This window comes from Emydura macquarii, unplaced genomic scaffold (genome assembly GCF_026122565.2).
Source record: "Emydura macquarii macquarii isolate MOO-44397 ecotype Brisbane River unplaced genomic scaffold, CSIRO-AGI_Emac_v2 contig_1002, whole genome shotgun sequence".
NCBI classification, from domain to species: domain Eukaryota; kingdom Metazoa; phylum Chordata; order Testudines; family Chelidae; genus Emydura; species Emydura macquarii.
Window position 1 is genome coordinate 792,543 of NW_027131139.1, and position 14,907 is coordinate 807,449.

The window sequence follows — 14,907 nt, forward strand, 5'->3', positions numbered from 1 at the left end:
GCTGACACCAAGCTAGGAGGGGCTGCAAACACTTTGGAGGACAGGATTAGATTTCAAAACAACCTTGACACACTGAGAATTGGTCTGAAATTAACACAATGAAATTCAATAAAGACAAGTGCAAAAGTACTTCATTTAGGAAGGAAAAATCAAATGCACAACTATAAAATGAGGAATGACTGGCTAAGTGGTAGCACTGCCCAGTGCAAAAGACCAGGGGGTTATAGCAGATCACAAGTGGAATATGAGCCAACACTGTAATGCAGCTGTGAAAAAAATCTAATATTCTGAGGTGTAGTGACAGGACTGTCATATGTAAGACATGGGAGGTAACTGTCCCTGCTCTACTCAGCATTGTTGAGGCCTCAGCTGGAGTAGTGGGTGCCACCCGTTAGGAAAGATGTGGACAAACTGGTGAGAGTCCAGAGGAGAGCAACAAAGTAATAAAAGGTTTGGAAAACCTGCCCTGTGAGGAAAAGTTTAACACAACTGGGCAGGTTTTGTCTTGAGAAAAAACTGAGGGGGACCCTGTGACCAGTCTTCGAATATGTGAAGGGCTACTTTAAAGAGACCTGTGATCAATTGTTCTCCGGCTCGAAGTAGCATCTGCACTAAGGGCTCTTGAGGTTAGAGATTAGGAAAAGCTTTCGCTGATGTCGTTAAGCCTCAACAGGCTCCAAGGGAAGTGCCCGGCCTTGGAAGTTTTTAAGAACAGGTTGGACAAACACCTGTCAGGGATGGTCTAAGTTTACTTGGTTCTGTCCCAGTGCAAGTTCCTGGACTTGGTGACTTCTCCAGATCCTTTCAGGCCTGCGGTGCTGTGCTAGGGGACCAGGTGTCCCTATCACCAGCTAGCGAGAGCAGGGTGCTCAGCCTGTGGCTCCAGCCCCTGCCTCAGGCTGACGCTGCCACTCATGCTGGAGGGCCCCGCCAGCATGGCAGGAGAACTGGGCCAAGACCTTTACCCCACTGGAGCCGCTAGCCATGCTTTGCTCAGCATATTGAGGATCGGAGCCCTTGTGCCCCTCACCCAGTTTGCAGAGGTGGCTGTGAAAAGAGGACTGGCTGTGGGCCTGTCTGTTCAACCAGCACTGGTCTGCTGTTCTCTGCCCACTGCCTGGAGATCTGGCGGGGTGAGAGGCACTGTCTGCCGCAGCGCTGGCTCCTTGCTGCTTTCAGGCTCTGCTGCTCAAGCGCTGCCGCGCAGAGAGGCAGTGAGCTGGTGTGGCAAGGGTTAACAGCCAGCAGAGCCAGCACTCAAAGCAGGGCCACAGGCTCTGCTGCAGGGGCAGAAGCTGTGCAGAGCCGAGCAGTCCTTTGCTGCGGTGCCAGAGCAGCAGGCACAGCCTGAGGGCTGGGGAGCCAGTAGCACCTGCCCCTCCTTGCTGCACAGCAGCTGGCACCCGTGCTAGCATGGCGGCAGCGATTCTCACCTGGTTCTAGCCTGAGACCAACAGAGGGGGCTCACTGCCCTCCACATGCCGTTCTGCCTGTGGGGCCCTGGCGCCTGGCCATCCAGGGCTCCTGGCCCTAGCTCCCGCACAGTGACACTGCCTAGAAGCCGGGAGGGCAAAGCTGGGCCCTACAGACCCCCCACGAAGGCAGTGCAAGGGACAGCCCTTCCTGCCCACAGGAACCAGACTGCTAGACCCCAGTAATGCCCCAGCTGCCCCCCCAAAATCCGGCTACCATAGCCTGAGTGTTTGCACCCACACAAGGTGGGGCACAGGCAGCTGCAGCCCTTCCTCCAGCAAACGTAGCCCAACCCCTGGACGCATGCACACGGGCCAATGGCAAGCGTAGCCTGCGTCCTTTACTGCCTTTAGTGCCCTGGCATGAACACACAGGCCCTAGGCTGACTCCCAGCCTGGACCGGCCATTGCCTTAACACTCAGAATAAGCATCCAGAACCCAGTCCCCACAGCTGGGGGGCACCAGGCAGCAGGGAGACTGGCTGGACTGCACAGCCTTGCCCCCCCTGCACCCCCAGACAGGATGCCCCAAGCACAGCTGCTTCTATCACACAGTGGCACTCTGCTGTGACCCCCCCCCTTCTCTGCCCTCAGACTCAGCCCTGGCAGGCGCACCGCAGCCCTCCCGCCCCATTCCCATGCACAGGGGGTCCCTTAGACTAATGCTCAGTGAGGCGCACACACCCCCAATCGCTGGGCGCTTTTCCTCCCTGCCAGAGCAGCTCAGAAGGGGGTTGCTCAGCCTTGTGCTTTCAGAGGAGACGGTGAATTTCCCCTGCTAAAACCTGAGTTGGGGAGCAAACGTGCTGCATAGTTTTTGCCCCCCCCCCATTGGCTTTTTCCCTATAACTATATTTTATAAACGTGGTGAAACTCCAGCGCTGGAGGGAAATGTCACATGTTAAACAGCTGCACTGAGCAGCCAGGGTTCTGGGCCATGCACCCGTACACACATGCAAACCACACATGTACATACACAACCCCCCCCCCCCACACACACACACACACCACACATAAACGTACCCCCGCACAAACAACCCCCCCACAAACCACACACACACACACACCTGCCCCCTTATGCCTCCACACAAATATGTACACACACAAACCACACATCCCCACCCACACACGTACACACAGAAATCACACACCTACTCCCCCCCCACACACACAAACCACACCTTCCCCACGCACCCCGCACACACACGTGCACAAATACGGCTGGTCTCTCTGGTGCCAGGCTCCCTGGAGCACGGCTGTGGGGGTGGGGAAGCTGGACGCAATGAGTGCCCCCAAGGTGGCTGTAACCGGGCACCTGCTACACTGACCCTGTGCCACAGGCACAGACTGTGCGTGGCAGCGCTCACATGAGCACAGCTCCCGCCGTACCAAAGGCAGGCCAGAGTTGGCCTGGGGGGCGAGAGGGCGATTGCTGCCCTGGGCTTCGCTTGGGGCCAGTCTGCCTGTGTTGCATTTTCATGGGAAAGGTAGATCTAGGGAATCCCCTCCCCACCAGCCCAGAGCACCCACCCAGATCAGCTGCAGCCCTGGTCCCAGCTTGGCACTCCGGCTGCTGCTGCGCACGGAGGCTGCGCTGCACTGAAGCCCGAGGCCTGGGCACAGCCGCTGCCCTAGCCCTCCCACCCTGTAATGCAGAGGGTGGAGGGAGCAGACAGATCCCACCCAGGGCTGTGCAGCTGCTACTGCTGCTCGAGGGAGCTGGGGGTCTGGCTGCCAACCCCATACCCTGGGTCCTCAGAGCCAGCCAGTCCCAAAGGGGGCAGAGACTGGGAGACCAAAGACATCCATGAGACGCAGCCACAAAGAACTCCAGGCCCCAAGCTCTTGGCTCATGCCAGTCTCCACATGCCATGGCTCCCGGCTGCAGCCAGCCCTCCTCTCACTCTTCCCCAAGAGCTGCAGCGGAGCGGGGTCGGAGGCAGCAGCGGGGAGGCAGACGCCGGAAGGAGCCTGGAATATTGTCAGGCTGGGGGAAGGGCGTAAACGTGGCACCAAGATACTAACACACACCATGGCAAGCTGCCAGCGAGGTGCCCAGGCTCTAGGCCAGTCCCTCCTCCGCCCAGGCAGGGCACAGTGGAGTGTGTGTCTACGGGCAAAAGCTGTGGAGCAGAGCACGCGTGACGGAGGTCAGGGACTCTTGTCCATACTCTCTAACACTACACCAGGATGGTGGGAGGCGAGGAACAGGCCTTGACACTGACTCCCTCCTGACTGAAGGCTGCGCTCACCTAAGTGGCACACAAAGTGGCACTTAGTAGCAAAACCCAGACAGTGAGGCCAGGCCCACAACAGAGCAGGGACTGCTGCAGCTCAGACATCCATCCTCCTGAGAACCAAGCAAGGCTCCACATGGGGGGCTGTCACCTGGGGAGCTAGAAGGGGCATCAAAACTCACCACCCTTGGGGACTGAAAGGGGTGTTACCTCCCCTGGGGTGGGGGTTGGGAGGCTCCCTGCTGACCAGAAATACATACCACAGGAGGAGTAGGTACCTGGTGCTTCTGACCAACGTACCTGCTGCCCAGGGCCTGGCGCTGCCTCCCTGACGTGCCTGTATGAAGCACCCTATTCAAGGGGCTGCCACTGCCCGTGAAGCCCCCTGCCAGGGTCAAATGCATAGATCCTACGAGTCTCTGCTCCAGCCCAGCCAGGAGATAGGCTCACAGACTGATTCTTTGGCTTATTATATGCAGAGGGAAGCAGAAGGGAGGGAGCCACTCCCCATGCCCTGCGCACTTTCTGCACATGGTACCGTCCCAGGGCAGAGGCTGCCAGGATCCAGGCTCCTTTCAGCCCAGCTGTCACGCACGGACGGCGGAGTGACAAACGGTGCAGCAGTGAGTGACCCTGAGCACAGCCCCCCGGCTCAGCCCCCTATCCACACACCAGCCCCAGAGCCCCAACTTCAGTGCGCTGCCACACACTGCCCTGGGTCTCCAACCTGTCCTTGCTGTGCAAATCAAAAGGCTGCGAGAGCCAAATGCTGCACAAATTTGGTCACTCTCCAAATGGCTTTGGCTTAATCTCTGGGTTCCTGATAATATTGCGAGTGACACAGCCCAGGCTTGGGCCCCTGGGAGCAGAGCAGCCGTGCCCAGGCGTGCCCCGTGTTGGTCTCTCCGGAGCTCCAAGCCCAGACTGCAGCGTGTGCTGGAGCCTGCAAGGCGGCATGAGAACAGCTCCTGTGTACACTGTAGCTGCTGCTCAAGGGCCCCAGTTCCTGGGGCAAGTTGCTGGGCTAAGGCTGACGGCGTCAGTCATTGCTGCTACGGGCTGGGCCAGGCCCCTGGGGAAGTTTATAGGAGCCTAAAATTCTTTAGCCAAGGCCCCGCCGTCCAATGCCTGGCACCTCGCCTCCTGGGGCAAGGCTCCAGGCTGCGCTCAGCTCCCACCAGCTGGCTCGCGTTCTGCTGGATGTGGCTGGCCCGCAGGAGCATAGGGGCAGTGGAGAGCTAGGCCCTGTGTGGGGCAGCCAGGCCGCTCACAGGCACACATTGATCTGCTTGGAGAGCTCTCGCTCCAGGTCCAGGATCAGGGCATCGAAGTCCTTCAGGTTGAGGCGGGGGCTGAAGGGTGCCTCCGGGTCGTCAACCAGGGCAAAGTCCCCCACGAAGACCGTCCGGCCATGGCCACCCAGCCCCTCCCGCAGGTCCAGCACCTCGTTCTCGCTGTCGCTGCCGGCCACCTCGTCATAGTCGGTCTCCAGCCCCGGCCCCGCCACCAGCCCGTACTCCTGGCCGCACACGCTCCACTCCCCCGCGTAGCGGTTGCTGGGGGGGCTCTCTAGGCCTTGGGGCCGGTGGCGAGCCACCACCTCGTTCTCCAGCAGATCCAGCCGCAGTGCAGGGCGGCGCCTCTGCCGCAGGCAGGTGGGCTCAGGCTGGGCCCCTTCCTGGCCCTCCACGCCACGCCCCTTCCTGCAGGGGGCTGGGAGACATGGCACCTGTCACCACCACACTCGCCTCCTGCAGCCAGACTGGCCAATCAGGGCAGTGATCCCATGGGGAGGAGCCAGGGACAGGCTGGCCAATCGGGGGCTGTGATTCCATGGGGAGGGGACCCTATTGATAGGCCATGCCCATGCCACACCCCTTCCTGCAGAGGGCTGGGGAGACAGGGCCCTGGTCAATCGCTATGCTCTGCTGCCAAGGTCAGACTGGCCAATTAGGAGCTGCGATTCCAGAGGTTAGCACCCACTAGACAGTGACCAATCATGGGCTCTGATTCCATGGGGAGGAGCCAGGGACAGACTGACCAATCGAGGCTGCAATTCCATGGGGCGGAGCCCCTATCAATAGGGAGGGAGACTAATCAGTGAGAGATTCAGATCCCATGAGGAAGATCCCAGCTGCACACGCACTTCTGCACCCAGTTCTGGAGCAGGCCGCTGGTGGTGTGCACTTCCCCCACCCCACCCCGGAGCAGGCCCGTGGCCATGCACACTGTCCCCTTTCTGTGTTGCCCTGGGCTGAACTCACCGGGCCAGGCCTGCAGCAGGTAGTGCAGCACTTCGATGTGCCTCTTGAAGTCGACGGCACTGGCGATCTCCTCGCAGTGGGCATAGCTGTGGGCCCCCTGGTGGCATGGCTCCTGATTCTGGTTGAGCAGCACTGGCCCAAAGCACACAGCAATGTTCTGAGAGTTCATGCGGTTAAAGTCATGGAAGGAGGCCACCAAGCTGAGATGGTCCAGGAGCATGGTCAGCGTAGCCTGGGGAGAGGGGAGCGTCAGCCTGGGGCCTGGGCTCCGCCCCGCTCACCCGCAGCATCTGGACCTAGGTCACAGATGGCACAGCCACCGAGACTGCCTCCAGGGCATTGCACTCTGCTCCTAGCACATTCACGGCAGAGGCTGCTTCTGGGCTAAGCAAGGCCCAGCCACCAGGATGCGGAGGTTTGTCCCTTCCCCCTTTGCCCCTCAGCTACCCTGTAGCCATCTTGAGGCTGTCCTAGGCTAATGGAGAAACCTGAGTGACACGTTCCTAAGGGCAGGGAGAGCAGCTAAGTGCTATGGCCCTGCCTGGTGCCTGTGCAGATTGTTTTTAATGGTAGCCGTCCTAGAGCATCTGCAAAGCTCAGTACACATGGCCAGCTGGCCAGTTTTGTGAGCTCAGGATCATTTAACTGAGGTTGGTCCTGATTTGAGCAGGGGCTTGGACTAGATACCTTCTGAGCTCCCTTCCAACTCTATGATTCTATGATCATCCCAGATGTCCCAGTTTTTTGTACCTTAGAGGTCACAACCCTAGCCTGGCTCCTGGTAGGGAAAGCACCTGACTCTGAAGCCCAGGTGGCTTGGAAATTCCTTTGTCTCCAGGACAAAAACAACATGCTTCACCTTTTGGCAGGCAACTGTACATCATAAAAGTCTGCACTATACAATGTCAACAGAGCCCACGTTAAATGGATTAGGAACGGGCTAATTGTCACAGTCGGTGGGGAATCCTTTTTGAACGGGAGCAGGGATTCTAGTGGGAATCTGCAGGGATTAGTTCTAGGCCTGATATTACTCAGGATTTTCATCAATGATCTGGAAGTAAATATAGATTCATGGATTCCAAGGCAGAAGGGACCACTGTGATGAGATAGTCCGACTTCCTGTCTCACACCAGCCGCAGGACTGTCCTGAACTGATTCCTCTTTGAACCAGAGCATCCCAGCTTGATTTTAAAATTGCCAGTGAAGGAAAATCTATCATGAGCCTTGGTAAATTATTTCAACAGTTAATTACCCTCCCTGGTAAATCACTGCTGCTAAGCTGTGCAGATGACACACAGACTGGCGGAGTAGTAAATGAGGAGGACAGGGCCCTCTTACAGAATGAACTGGAGACACTGGAGCCCTGCTCTCATTCAAACAAACTACGGTTTAACACAGCCTAATGCAGTACAGACAATGTAGAGCCACACAGACCACGTGGGAACTATCCTGGACAGCAGGGACGCTGCAAAGGATGTAGGGCTCACAGTGAACAAACATCACAACATGAGCTCCCGGTGCAACGCTACTGCCAAAAGAGCGATTGCAACCCTTGGATGTGTAAACGGGAGCCATGAGCAATTTTCCTCCTGTACACAGCAGTGGGGAGACCGGCACTGGTGTACGGTGGCATTGCGGGCTGGAGAATGTGCCTGACAGCGAGCCACTTGGCAAGCTCAGTCTGGTTAGCTTGTCACAAAGAAGATTGAGCGGTGACTTGATGGCAGCGTATAAGGACCTTCCTGGCAGAGAATATGGGGCACTAACAGGATCAAGCAGAGAACAGCAGAATCAAACCCAGCAGCTGGAAACTAAACCAGACAAACTGGAACTAGAAATCAGGCACAAGTGTTTCCCAGGGAGGGGGAGTCACCATTGGTACAAACTCCCAGGACAGTGGTGGAGTCTCCATTTCCCGATGGCTCAGACCAGGCTGGGAGCCTTTCTGGGAGATGCTTTCACCAAACCTGAGTTACTGGGCATAACACACAACATGGGAGTAACTGTGGGACAGGTAAGGCCCTGTGCTGTCCAGGAGCAGAGACTGGATGATCCAACGGTCCCTCCTGATCCTGGAGTCTGTGAAACCTGAGCTGATTCCTCTGATGCCACCGCGGTGAAATCCCCCGATCCCAAGGGGCAGCCAACCTGGAAATCAGCCCAGGATCTCAGCCCCCTGCAGTGAGCAGTGCTGGCTGTGTGCCAGGGCTGTGCCAGGGTAGTACCCACCCCCCGTGTGTGCGGCAAGGGCAGTACTCGCTCCATGCCTGTGGCTGTGCCATGCATGTGTGTGGCAGGGGCACAGCTGACCACAGCCTCCCGCCAAGGAGCTGGGGATGCACCAGGTTGTAGTGACATCGCTGCAGCAGCACCATATGGCACCCGGGACAGTTCCGAGGGCACCGTGGCCTGGCTACACAGCCGGGTCTCCTCTCCTACTTGCCCACACTCCCCTGCTCCACCCACTGGCAGGCACTCACCTTCTCAATCTCTGGCAGGCAGTCCAGCAGAGCAACCGTCGCCTCCGTCTCCTGCCTGCTGAGCACGTCTTGGGGCGGGCGCTGGGCCATGGCCTCCAACACCACCTGGTAAAGGGTCTTGGTGATGAGAGGTGTGGGCAGCTCACGCAAATAGTCCTTCAGGATTCCTGCAGGAAAAAGGCCAGGCTCCTGTCAGCTCCTTGGCAGGCTCCTCACCCGCACTGGTTCCTGCTGGGTCACACAGAGAGGAGAGCACAGGACCCATGGGATGGAGCAGCCTACATAGGGAACCAAGACTCCTGAGTTCTACCCCTAGCTCCGGGATGGGTATGGGGTCTAGTTGGTTCTGAGAATCTAAGGCCAGAAGGGACCATTATAAGCATCTAGTCTGGCCACCTGTATAACAGGCCATAGAATTTCCACAAACCAATTCCTAGAGCAGAGCTTTTAGAAAAACATCTAAGCTTGATTTTAAAATTGTCAGTGATGGAAAATCCACAATGTCCCTTTTTCCAATAATTAATTACTCTCACCGTTAAAAATATATGCCTTATTTCCAGTCTGAATTTGTCTGCATTCAACTTCCAGCCTTTGGATAGTGTTATAATTTTCTCTGCTAGATTAAAGATCCCATTATTAAATATTTCTTTCAAATGTAGTTACTTCTAGGTTGTGTAAGTCACCCTTTAACCTTCTCTTTGTTAAGCTAAATAAATTGAGCTCTGAAAGTCTCTCTCTGGAAGGCATGTTTTCTAATCCTTTAATCATTATCTGACTCCCTCTCCAATGTATCAACATCCTCCTTGAATTGTGGGCACCAAAACTGGACACAGGATTCCAGCAGCTGTTGCACCAGTGCCAAATACAGAGGTAAAATAACCTCTCTGCTCCGATTCAAGATTCCTCACTTTATGCATCCAAGGACTCTTTTGGCCACATTGTCGCAATGGGAGCTCATGTTCAGCTGAGTTTCCACCAAGACAACTACCAGATCCTTTTTCAGAGTCACTGCTTGCCAGGACAGCGTCCCCCATTCTGTAAGCATGGCATACAGTTTTTGTTCCTAGATGTACACTTTTACATTTAGCTGTATTAACACACATTGTTTGCTTGTGCCCAGTTTACCAAGCGATCCAGATTGCTCTGTATCAGTGACCTGTCTTCTTCATTATTTGCCACTCCCCCAACTTTTGTGTCATATGCAAACTTTATCAATGATGATTTTATGTTTTCTTCTAGGTCATTGATAAAAACGTTAAATAGCGTAGGACCAAGACCTGATCCCTGCTGGAACCACACCTGCTCAATGACGATATGGAGGTTACTTACTGTAACTGGAGGTTCTTCGAGATGTGTGGTCCCTATCTGGATCCATACATGGGTATTTGAAGTAGTATCTATCGACCCACGTTTGTGTCGTGTCAGCCATGGGGTGCATCTGAGGTCTTGTTAGGCTGCACGAGTAGATGCCTCTCCAGGTACCTCTTACTGAGGAGCACAGAGCCCATAACAGAAGGCAGGATTGGAATCCAGATAGAGACAACACATCTCGAAGAACCTCCAGTTACAATAAGTAACCTCCATTTCTTCTTCGAGTGCTGGTCCCTATGTGGATTCAATACGTGGGTAGCATAGAGAGCAGTATTCAGTGTGGAGGTAGGAGCGAGGGCTCGATAGAAGTGAGAGTTTGTAGGACTGCACGGCCAACTGCCGCATCTGCTGCTGCTGTCTGGGCTATAGCATAGTGAGTGGTGAAAGTGTGGATGTTGCTGCTTTACAAATGTCCTGCCATGCAACATCTGCAAGGAGGGTGGATGTGGTGGGTTGCACCCTTGTGGAGTGGGCACTGATGTCAGGTGGCAGAGAGACTCGGGAAACGGAGTAACACTCCATGAAGCAGCAGGAGATCCATTTAGAGAAATGTTGGGAGAAAAGGGCGTGGCCTCGGCTGTGTTCTGCTATAGTGAGAAAGAGTCTGGGCAAGGCTCGAAAAATACAGGTGCACTGGAGATAAAAAGCCAGAGCACAACGGACATTGAAGAAATGTAATGCACGCTCCCTGAGGGAGGTGTGTGGTTTATAGAAGGTTGGGAGCGAATGACTTGATTGATGTGGAACAGAGGCCACCTTAAGGAGAAACTTGCGATGGAGACCTTGTCTTTGTGGAACATGGTAAAGGGCGGGTCAGCCATCATGGCTGCCCATTCACTAATCTGTTAAGCAGAGGTGATGGCCACTAAAAAGATCACCTTCATGGGGAGATGGGTGAGGGAGCAGATGGCCAGGGGCTTAAAGGATGGCCTGATGAGGGCTGAAAGGACAAAATTAAGGTCCCGAGGCGAAGGGGGCTTTCGGACAAAAGGGAAGATATTGAGGAGACCGTGAAGGAATCAAGTGGTGGTTAGGTTGCTGAAAGCAGAAAAACCATCTGTAGGCAGGAGGAAGGCATGGAGTGCCACCAGATAGACTCAAATGGAGGAGTGGGCAAGGCCTGAGAGTTGAAGATGTAGCAGATAGTCAAGATCAGTTGGTATGGACATGGCGTCCGGGGCAATGGTGGCAGGACACCCATGCTGTGAAGCGCATTCATTTGGCATGCTCTGGTAGACGGGCGTCTGCTATGTGTGAGGACAGCGCACATCGGTGTGGAGCATGCATTGTCTACTCGCGAGCCCCATCCAAATGCCAGGCCATGAGGTAAAGAGGGTCCAGGTTGGGGTGTTGGATCTGACTGTATGCCCGTGTGAGGAGATAGAGGAGAGAGGGGAGGCAGAGTGGAGGGCAAGCGGAGACTTGAAGGAAATTGGTGAACCAATACTGGCACCGCCAAAAGGATGCTCTGAGAATGAGGACTGCTCAGTCCTGCCTCACTTTGCAGAGAACTTGCGGGAGGAGTGGTATGGATGGGAAGGTGTAACATAATCCTGATGTCCAGGGGAGGAGAAGCATATCCCCTTGAGAGCCCTGCCCAAGAGCACTTCTGGAGCAGAAGAGGGAAAGCTTCTGGGTAGTAGCTGTCACAAAGAGGTCCCAGCGTGGTGTGCCCCATTGGTGGAAGATGGAGCAAAGAGTGGGCTCGTGAAGTTCCCACTTGTAATTGCGATGAAAGGAGTGGCTGAGAGTGGCTGTGAGGTTGTTTTCAGTACCCGGTTAATGAACTGCATAAAGTGTGGTATTGGTGGATTGTCCGTAGACAAAGGGTTGGAGACGTGGCTCCACCTTGTATATATAAACAAACAACCACCATCATATCAGGTGCAGATGAGAGGAAGAAGCGTTTGGCAAGTGCGTCAGATAGCTCGTAGTTCTAGGATGTTGATGTGCATCCTTGCCTCCCTGGAGAACCAGAGACCCTGGTCCATGCGGCCCTCTATGTGAGCTCCCCAGCCCACAAGTGACGCGTCCATGGTGAGGGTGACGTGGGGCATAGGAGAGTTGAAAGGGATGCCTGCCTTGATGTTGGACGGGTTACACCACCATGAGAGGGAAGTCAAAACTGAAGGAGGGAGAAGGACTCGTTTATTGAGGTGGTCTATCTATGGATTGTAGACAGAGTGAAGCCACAGTCGAAGGCATTGCATGTGGAGGCAGGCCTATGGAGTGATGGAGGTGCATGCCATCATATGTCCCAGAAACAAAAGGCACTGTAGAAAGCATGTGCAGGGACATTGCTGCAGTTGTGCAATGAGGGAAGTGAGGGCGGTGAGGCAGTCTGTTGGGAGGAAGGCCCAATCTACAAGGGAGTCCAAGCAAGCTCCTATAAAAATTAGTTCACCGGTAGGCATGAAAGTAGACTTGTCCTCATTGATGCAGATCCCCAAGTTGGTGAGGAGGTTCTGTAGCATATGAATGGTGACAAGGAGGCGTTCATGGGATGATGCAACCAGGAGCCAGTCATCCAGGTACAGAAACAGCGAGTGGCCGAGGCTTCACATATAGGCCACAACCACTGCGAAGACCTTTGTGAAAATGTGGGGAGAGGTGGCGATCCTGAAAGGGAGGACTCGGAATTGGTAATGGGAGTGTACCACCATGAAGCAAAGGAATTTGTGATGGGCGGGATGGATGTCCACATGAAAGTACATATCCTTCGTATCAAGAGCCACTAACCAGGCTCCAGGGGAGGAGGGAGGGAATGATCTGGGGGACAGTGACCATTCAGAAATGGAATTTGCTGATAAACTGGTTTAAATCGCACACATCTAAAATAGGACGAAGGCCACACCCTTTTTTCAGTATAAGGAAATAGGGGGAGTAGAATCCATGGCCACAATAGTGGCATGGAACATGTTCTATGGTGCCCTTTTGGAATAGGTGTATGCCTCTTTTCATAGGAGGTCATGTTGATATGGATCTCCAGGGCAGCCACAGGGAGGGTGACAAAGAAGAAAGGAGAGGAACTCTATGAGATACTCCCTGTGGATGATGTCAAGTACCCAGCGATCAGTGGTAATCTTGCTCCAATTGTGTGCAAAAAGAGCAAGACAGCTCCCGAAGACAACCAGAGGGACTGGAAGAGGAGTGGAGGGAGGTTCATGGGTTTTGAGGGAAAAGTCAAAAGAGTTGTTTGGAGGGGCGCTGTGGGAAAGCAGAGGAGATGGAGGCGACAGGATATCGAGGTCGTTGAGAGCACTGGCGGCGGTGGGGCTGTTCCTGCTGGCGTGGAGGATATGGTGGTAGGTAGGTCAGATGGGGTAACAAGGTCAGAAGAAAGCCCAATGCTGGCAGCGAGTTGGAGCCAGAGTATAAAGGCCCAAGGACCGAAGTGTGACACAAGAGTCTTTGAGCGAGTGAAGACTCATTGGTTTTATCGCTGAAAAGCTTCTAGTTATCGAATGGGAGATCCTCAAGGGTAGTCTGGTCCTCCTTAGGGAAACCAGAAGTCTGGAGCCAGGAGTCCTTGCGAAAGACTACACCTGATGTCAGGGAGCACAATGCTGTGTCTGCCACATCAACTGCCACTTGGAAGGAGACCATGGCCACAAGCTTACCTTTATCAATGAGGGGTTTAAATTCCACTTGTTTATCCTCTGGGACTGAGGCCTGAAACTTGCCAACTTGGAGTATGATCAGAAGTCGTACTTTGCTGGTACTGCCGGGTAGTTGGCAATACGGAATTGTAGGCCCGCTGATGAATAAACTTTGTGTCTGATCAGGTCAAGTGTTTTAGCCACTCCATCTGGAGGAGTGGTCTTAAAATGCTGATGTTGGGCATGATCCATTGCCGCTTGTACCACGAGAATTCAGTGGCGGGTGTGTGAAAAGGAAGTCAGTGCCCTTGGCAGAGACAAAATAGTGCCTTTCTGCTCATTTGTGTGTCAGGGTACAGGATGCTGGGGCATGCCAGACATCCTGGGCTAGTTGAAGGAGCGCACTGTGGATAGGGAATGTGGTGTATGAAGGCCCAGCTGGTTGGAGGATGTCTAGGAACTCATCCTGAGGGTCCTTCACATCCTCAGCCAGAAAGTTGAGGGCCATTGCCATGTGACACAGGAGGTTCTGGTACTGGCCATGGTCATCTGGGGGGACAGAGAAGGTGGGATGAGTGCCTCATCCAGGGACAAAAAGGCTCCAGTCAGGACTAGTAGTTCCAGTGGTGCTGATGGTGCAGAGGCTATGGTGATGTCTCGGGGTTCCTCGCAGACCAAGGAGGAAGCAGTGTAAATGGGTGAAGGCTGACGATGAGGAGGCGGCTATGCTCCGTGGCCACAATAGAAGTCCCCATGGTGCCAGGCATACCACACCAGGGTCTGCTTGCCCCAGTGGTCCGCGGGTATTGGAATCATGGTTCCACAGGAAGTTCAAACACTGGCGCATAGGGCAGGTGTTATGACTCGGGACTATAGGACCGTGCCGGTGAAAAGGCGAGGACCATTGGGAGTTGGAGGGCTGGTCCGGGAATGGCGGTGCCATCAGGGCAGGCGGAGCCGACAGTGTGGGTTGGTCCTGTGACAAAGTCCCAGGCTACAGGGCTGGTGATTGAAAGAGGAGCAACAGTTCATCCGCCAATGATGGAGACTGCACAATCCCAAGTGATCTGTACTGTGGCAGGGAGCCCACATAGGGCAAAAGCAACTCTGCCATAGGCATGAGGGGAGACAGCTGACCGTGCATGCGCTGTACCAGGCACAAGAGGCCAGACGGACCCAGTGGTGTGGACGGAGCCGGGGGCGAAGGTGGTGGTCCAGTGACCAAGGCAGAAGACGACACCGGTTGGTCTTGGCAATGTTTACTCGTGTTCCACCTTAGACTTCTTCGGAGGTGGAGCAGCTGGATCAACATGTGACTTCTCATCTGACCTGTCATGGCATAGCTCAGGGAAGCAACGCTGCCCTTAGGGACAGTCTTTCCTGGGGATCCGCCCTTATGCCCATGGCTGTGCTTCTTATGAGCACGGTGGCTTTTGCCATTGCTGCCGCTACCTTCGGTGGCATGGATGCCGTTGGTGCCATTC

General features: G+C 54.8%; 1 protein-coding gene across 2 annotated transcripts in view; it reads right to left on the minus strand.

Moving 5' to 3' along the window:
• Positions 1-2,607: 2,607 nt before the first annotated feature.
• Positions 2,608-14,907, minus strand: part of SYDE1 (synapse defective Rho GTPase homolog 1) — a 33,252-nt gene continuing 20,952 nt past the window's right edge. For both annotated transcript variants that reach the window (XM_067544592.1, XM_067544591.1), the window contains exons 6-8: positions 8,454-8,620; positions 5,974-6,205; positions 2,608-5,422 (exon numbers count right to left, since the gene is read on the minus strand). In XM_067544592.1, the coding sequence (XP_067400693.1) occupies positions 4,977-5,422; positions 5,974-6,205; positions 8,454-8,620 (845 nt within the window). In that variant the 3' untranslated portion in view covers positions 2,608-4,976. The remainder of the gene's footprint in view (positions 5,423-5,973; positions 6,206-8,453; positions 8,621-14,907) is intronic.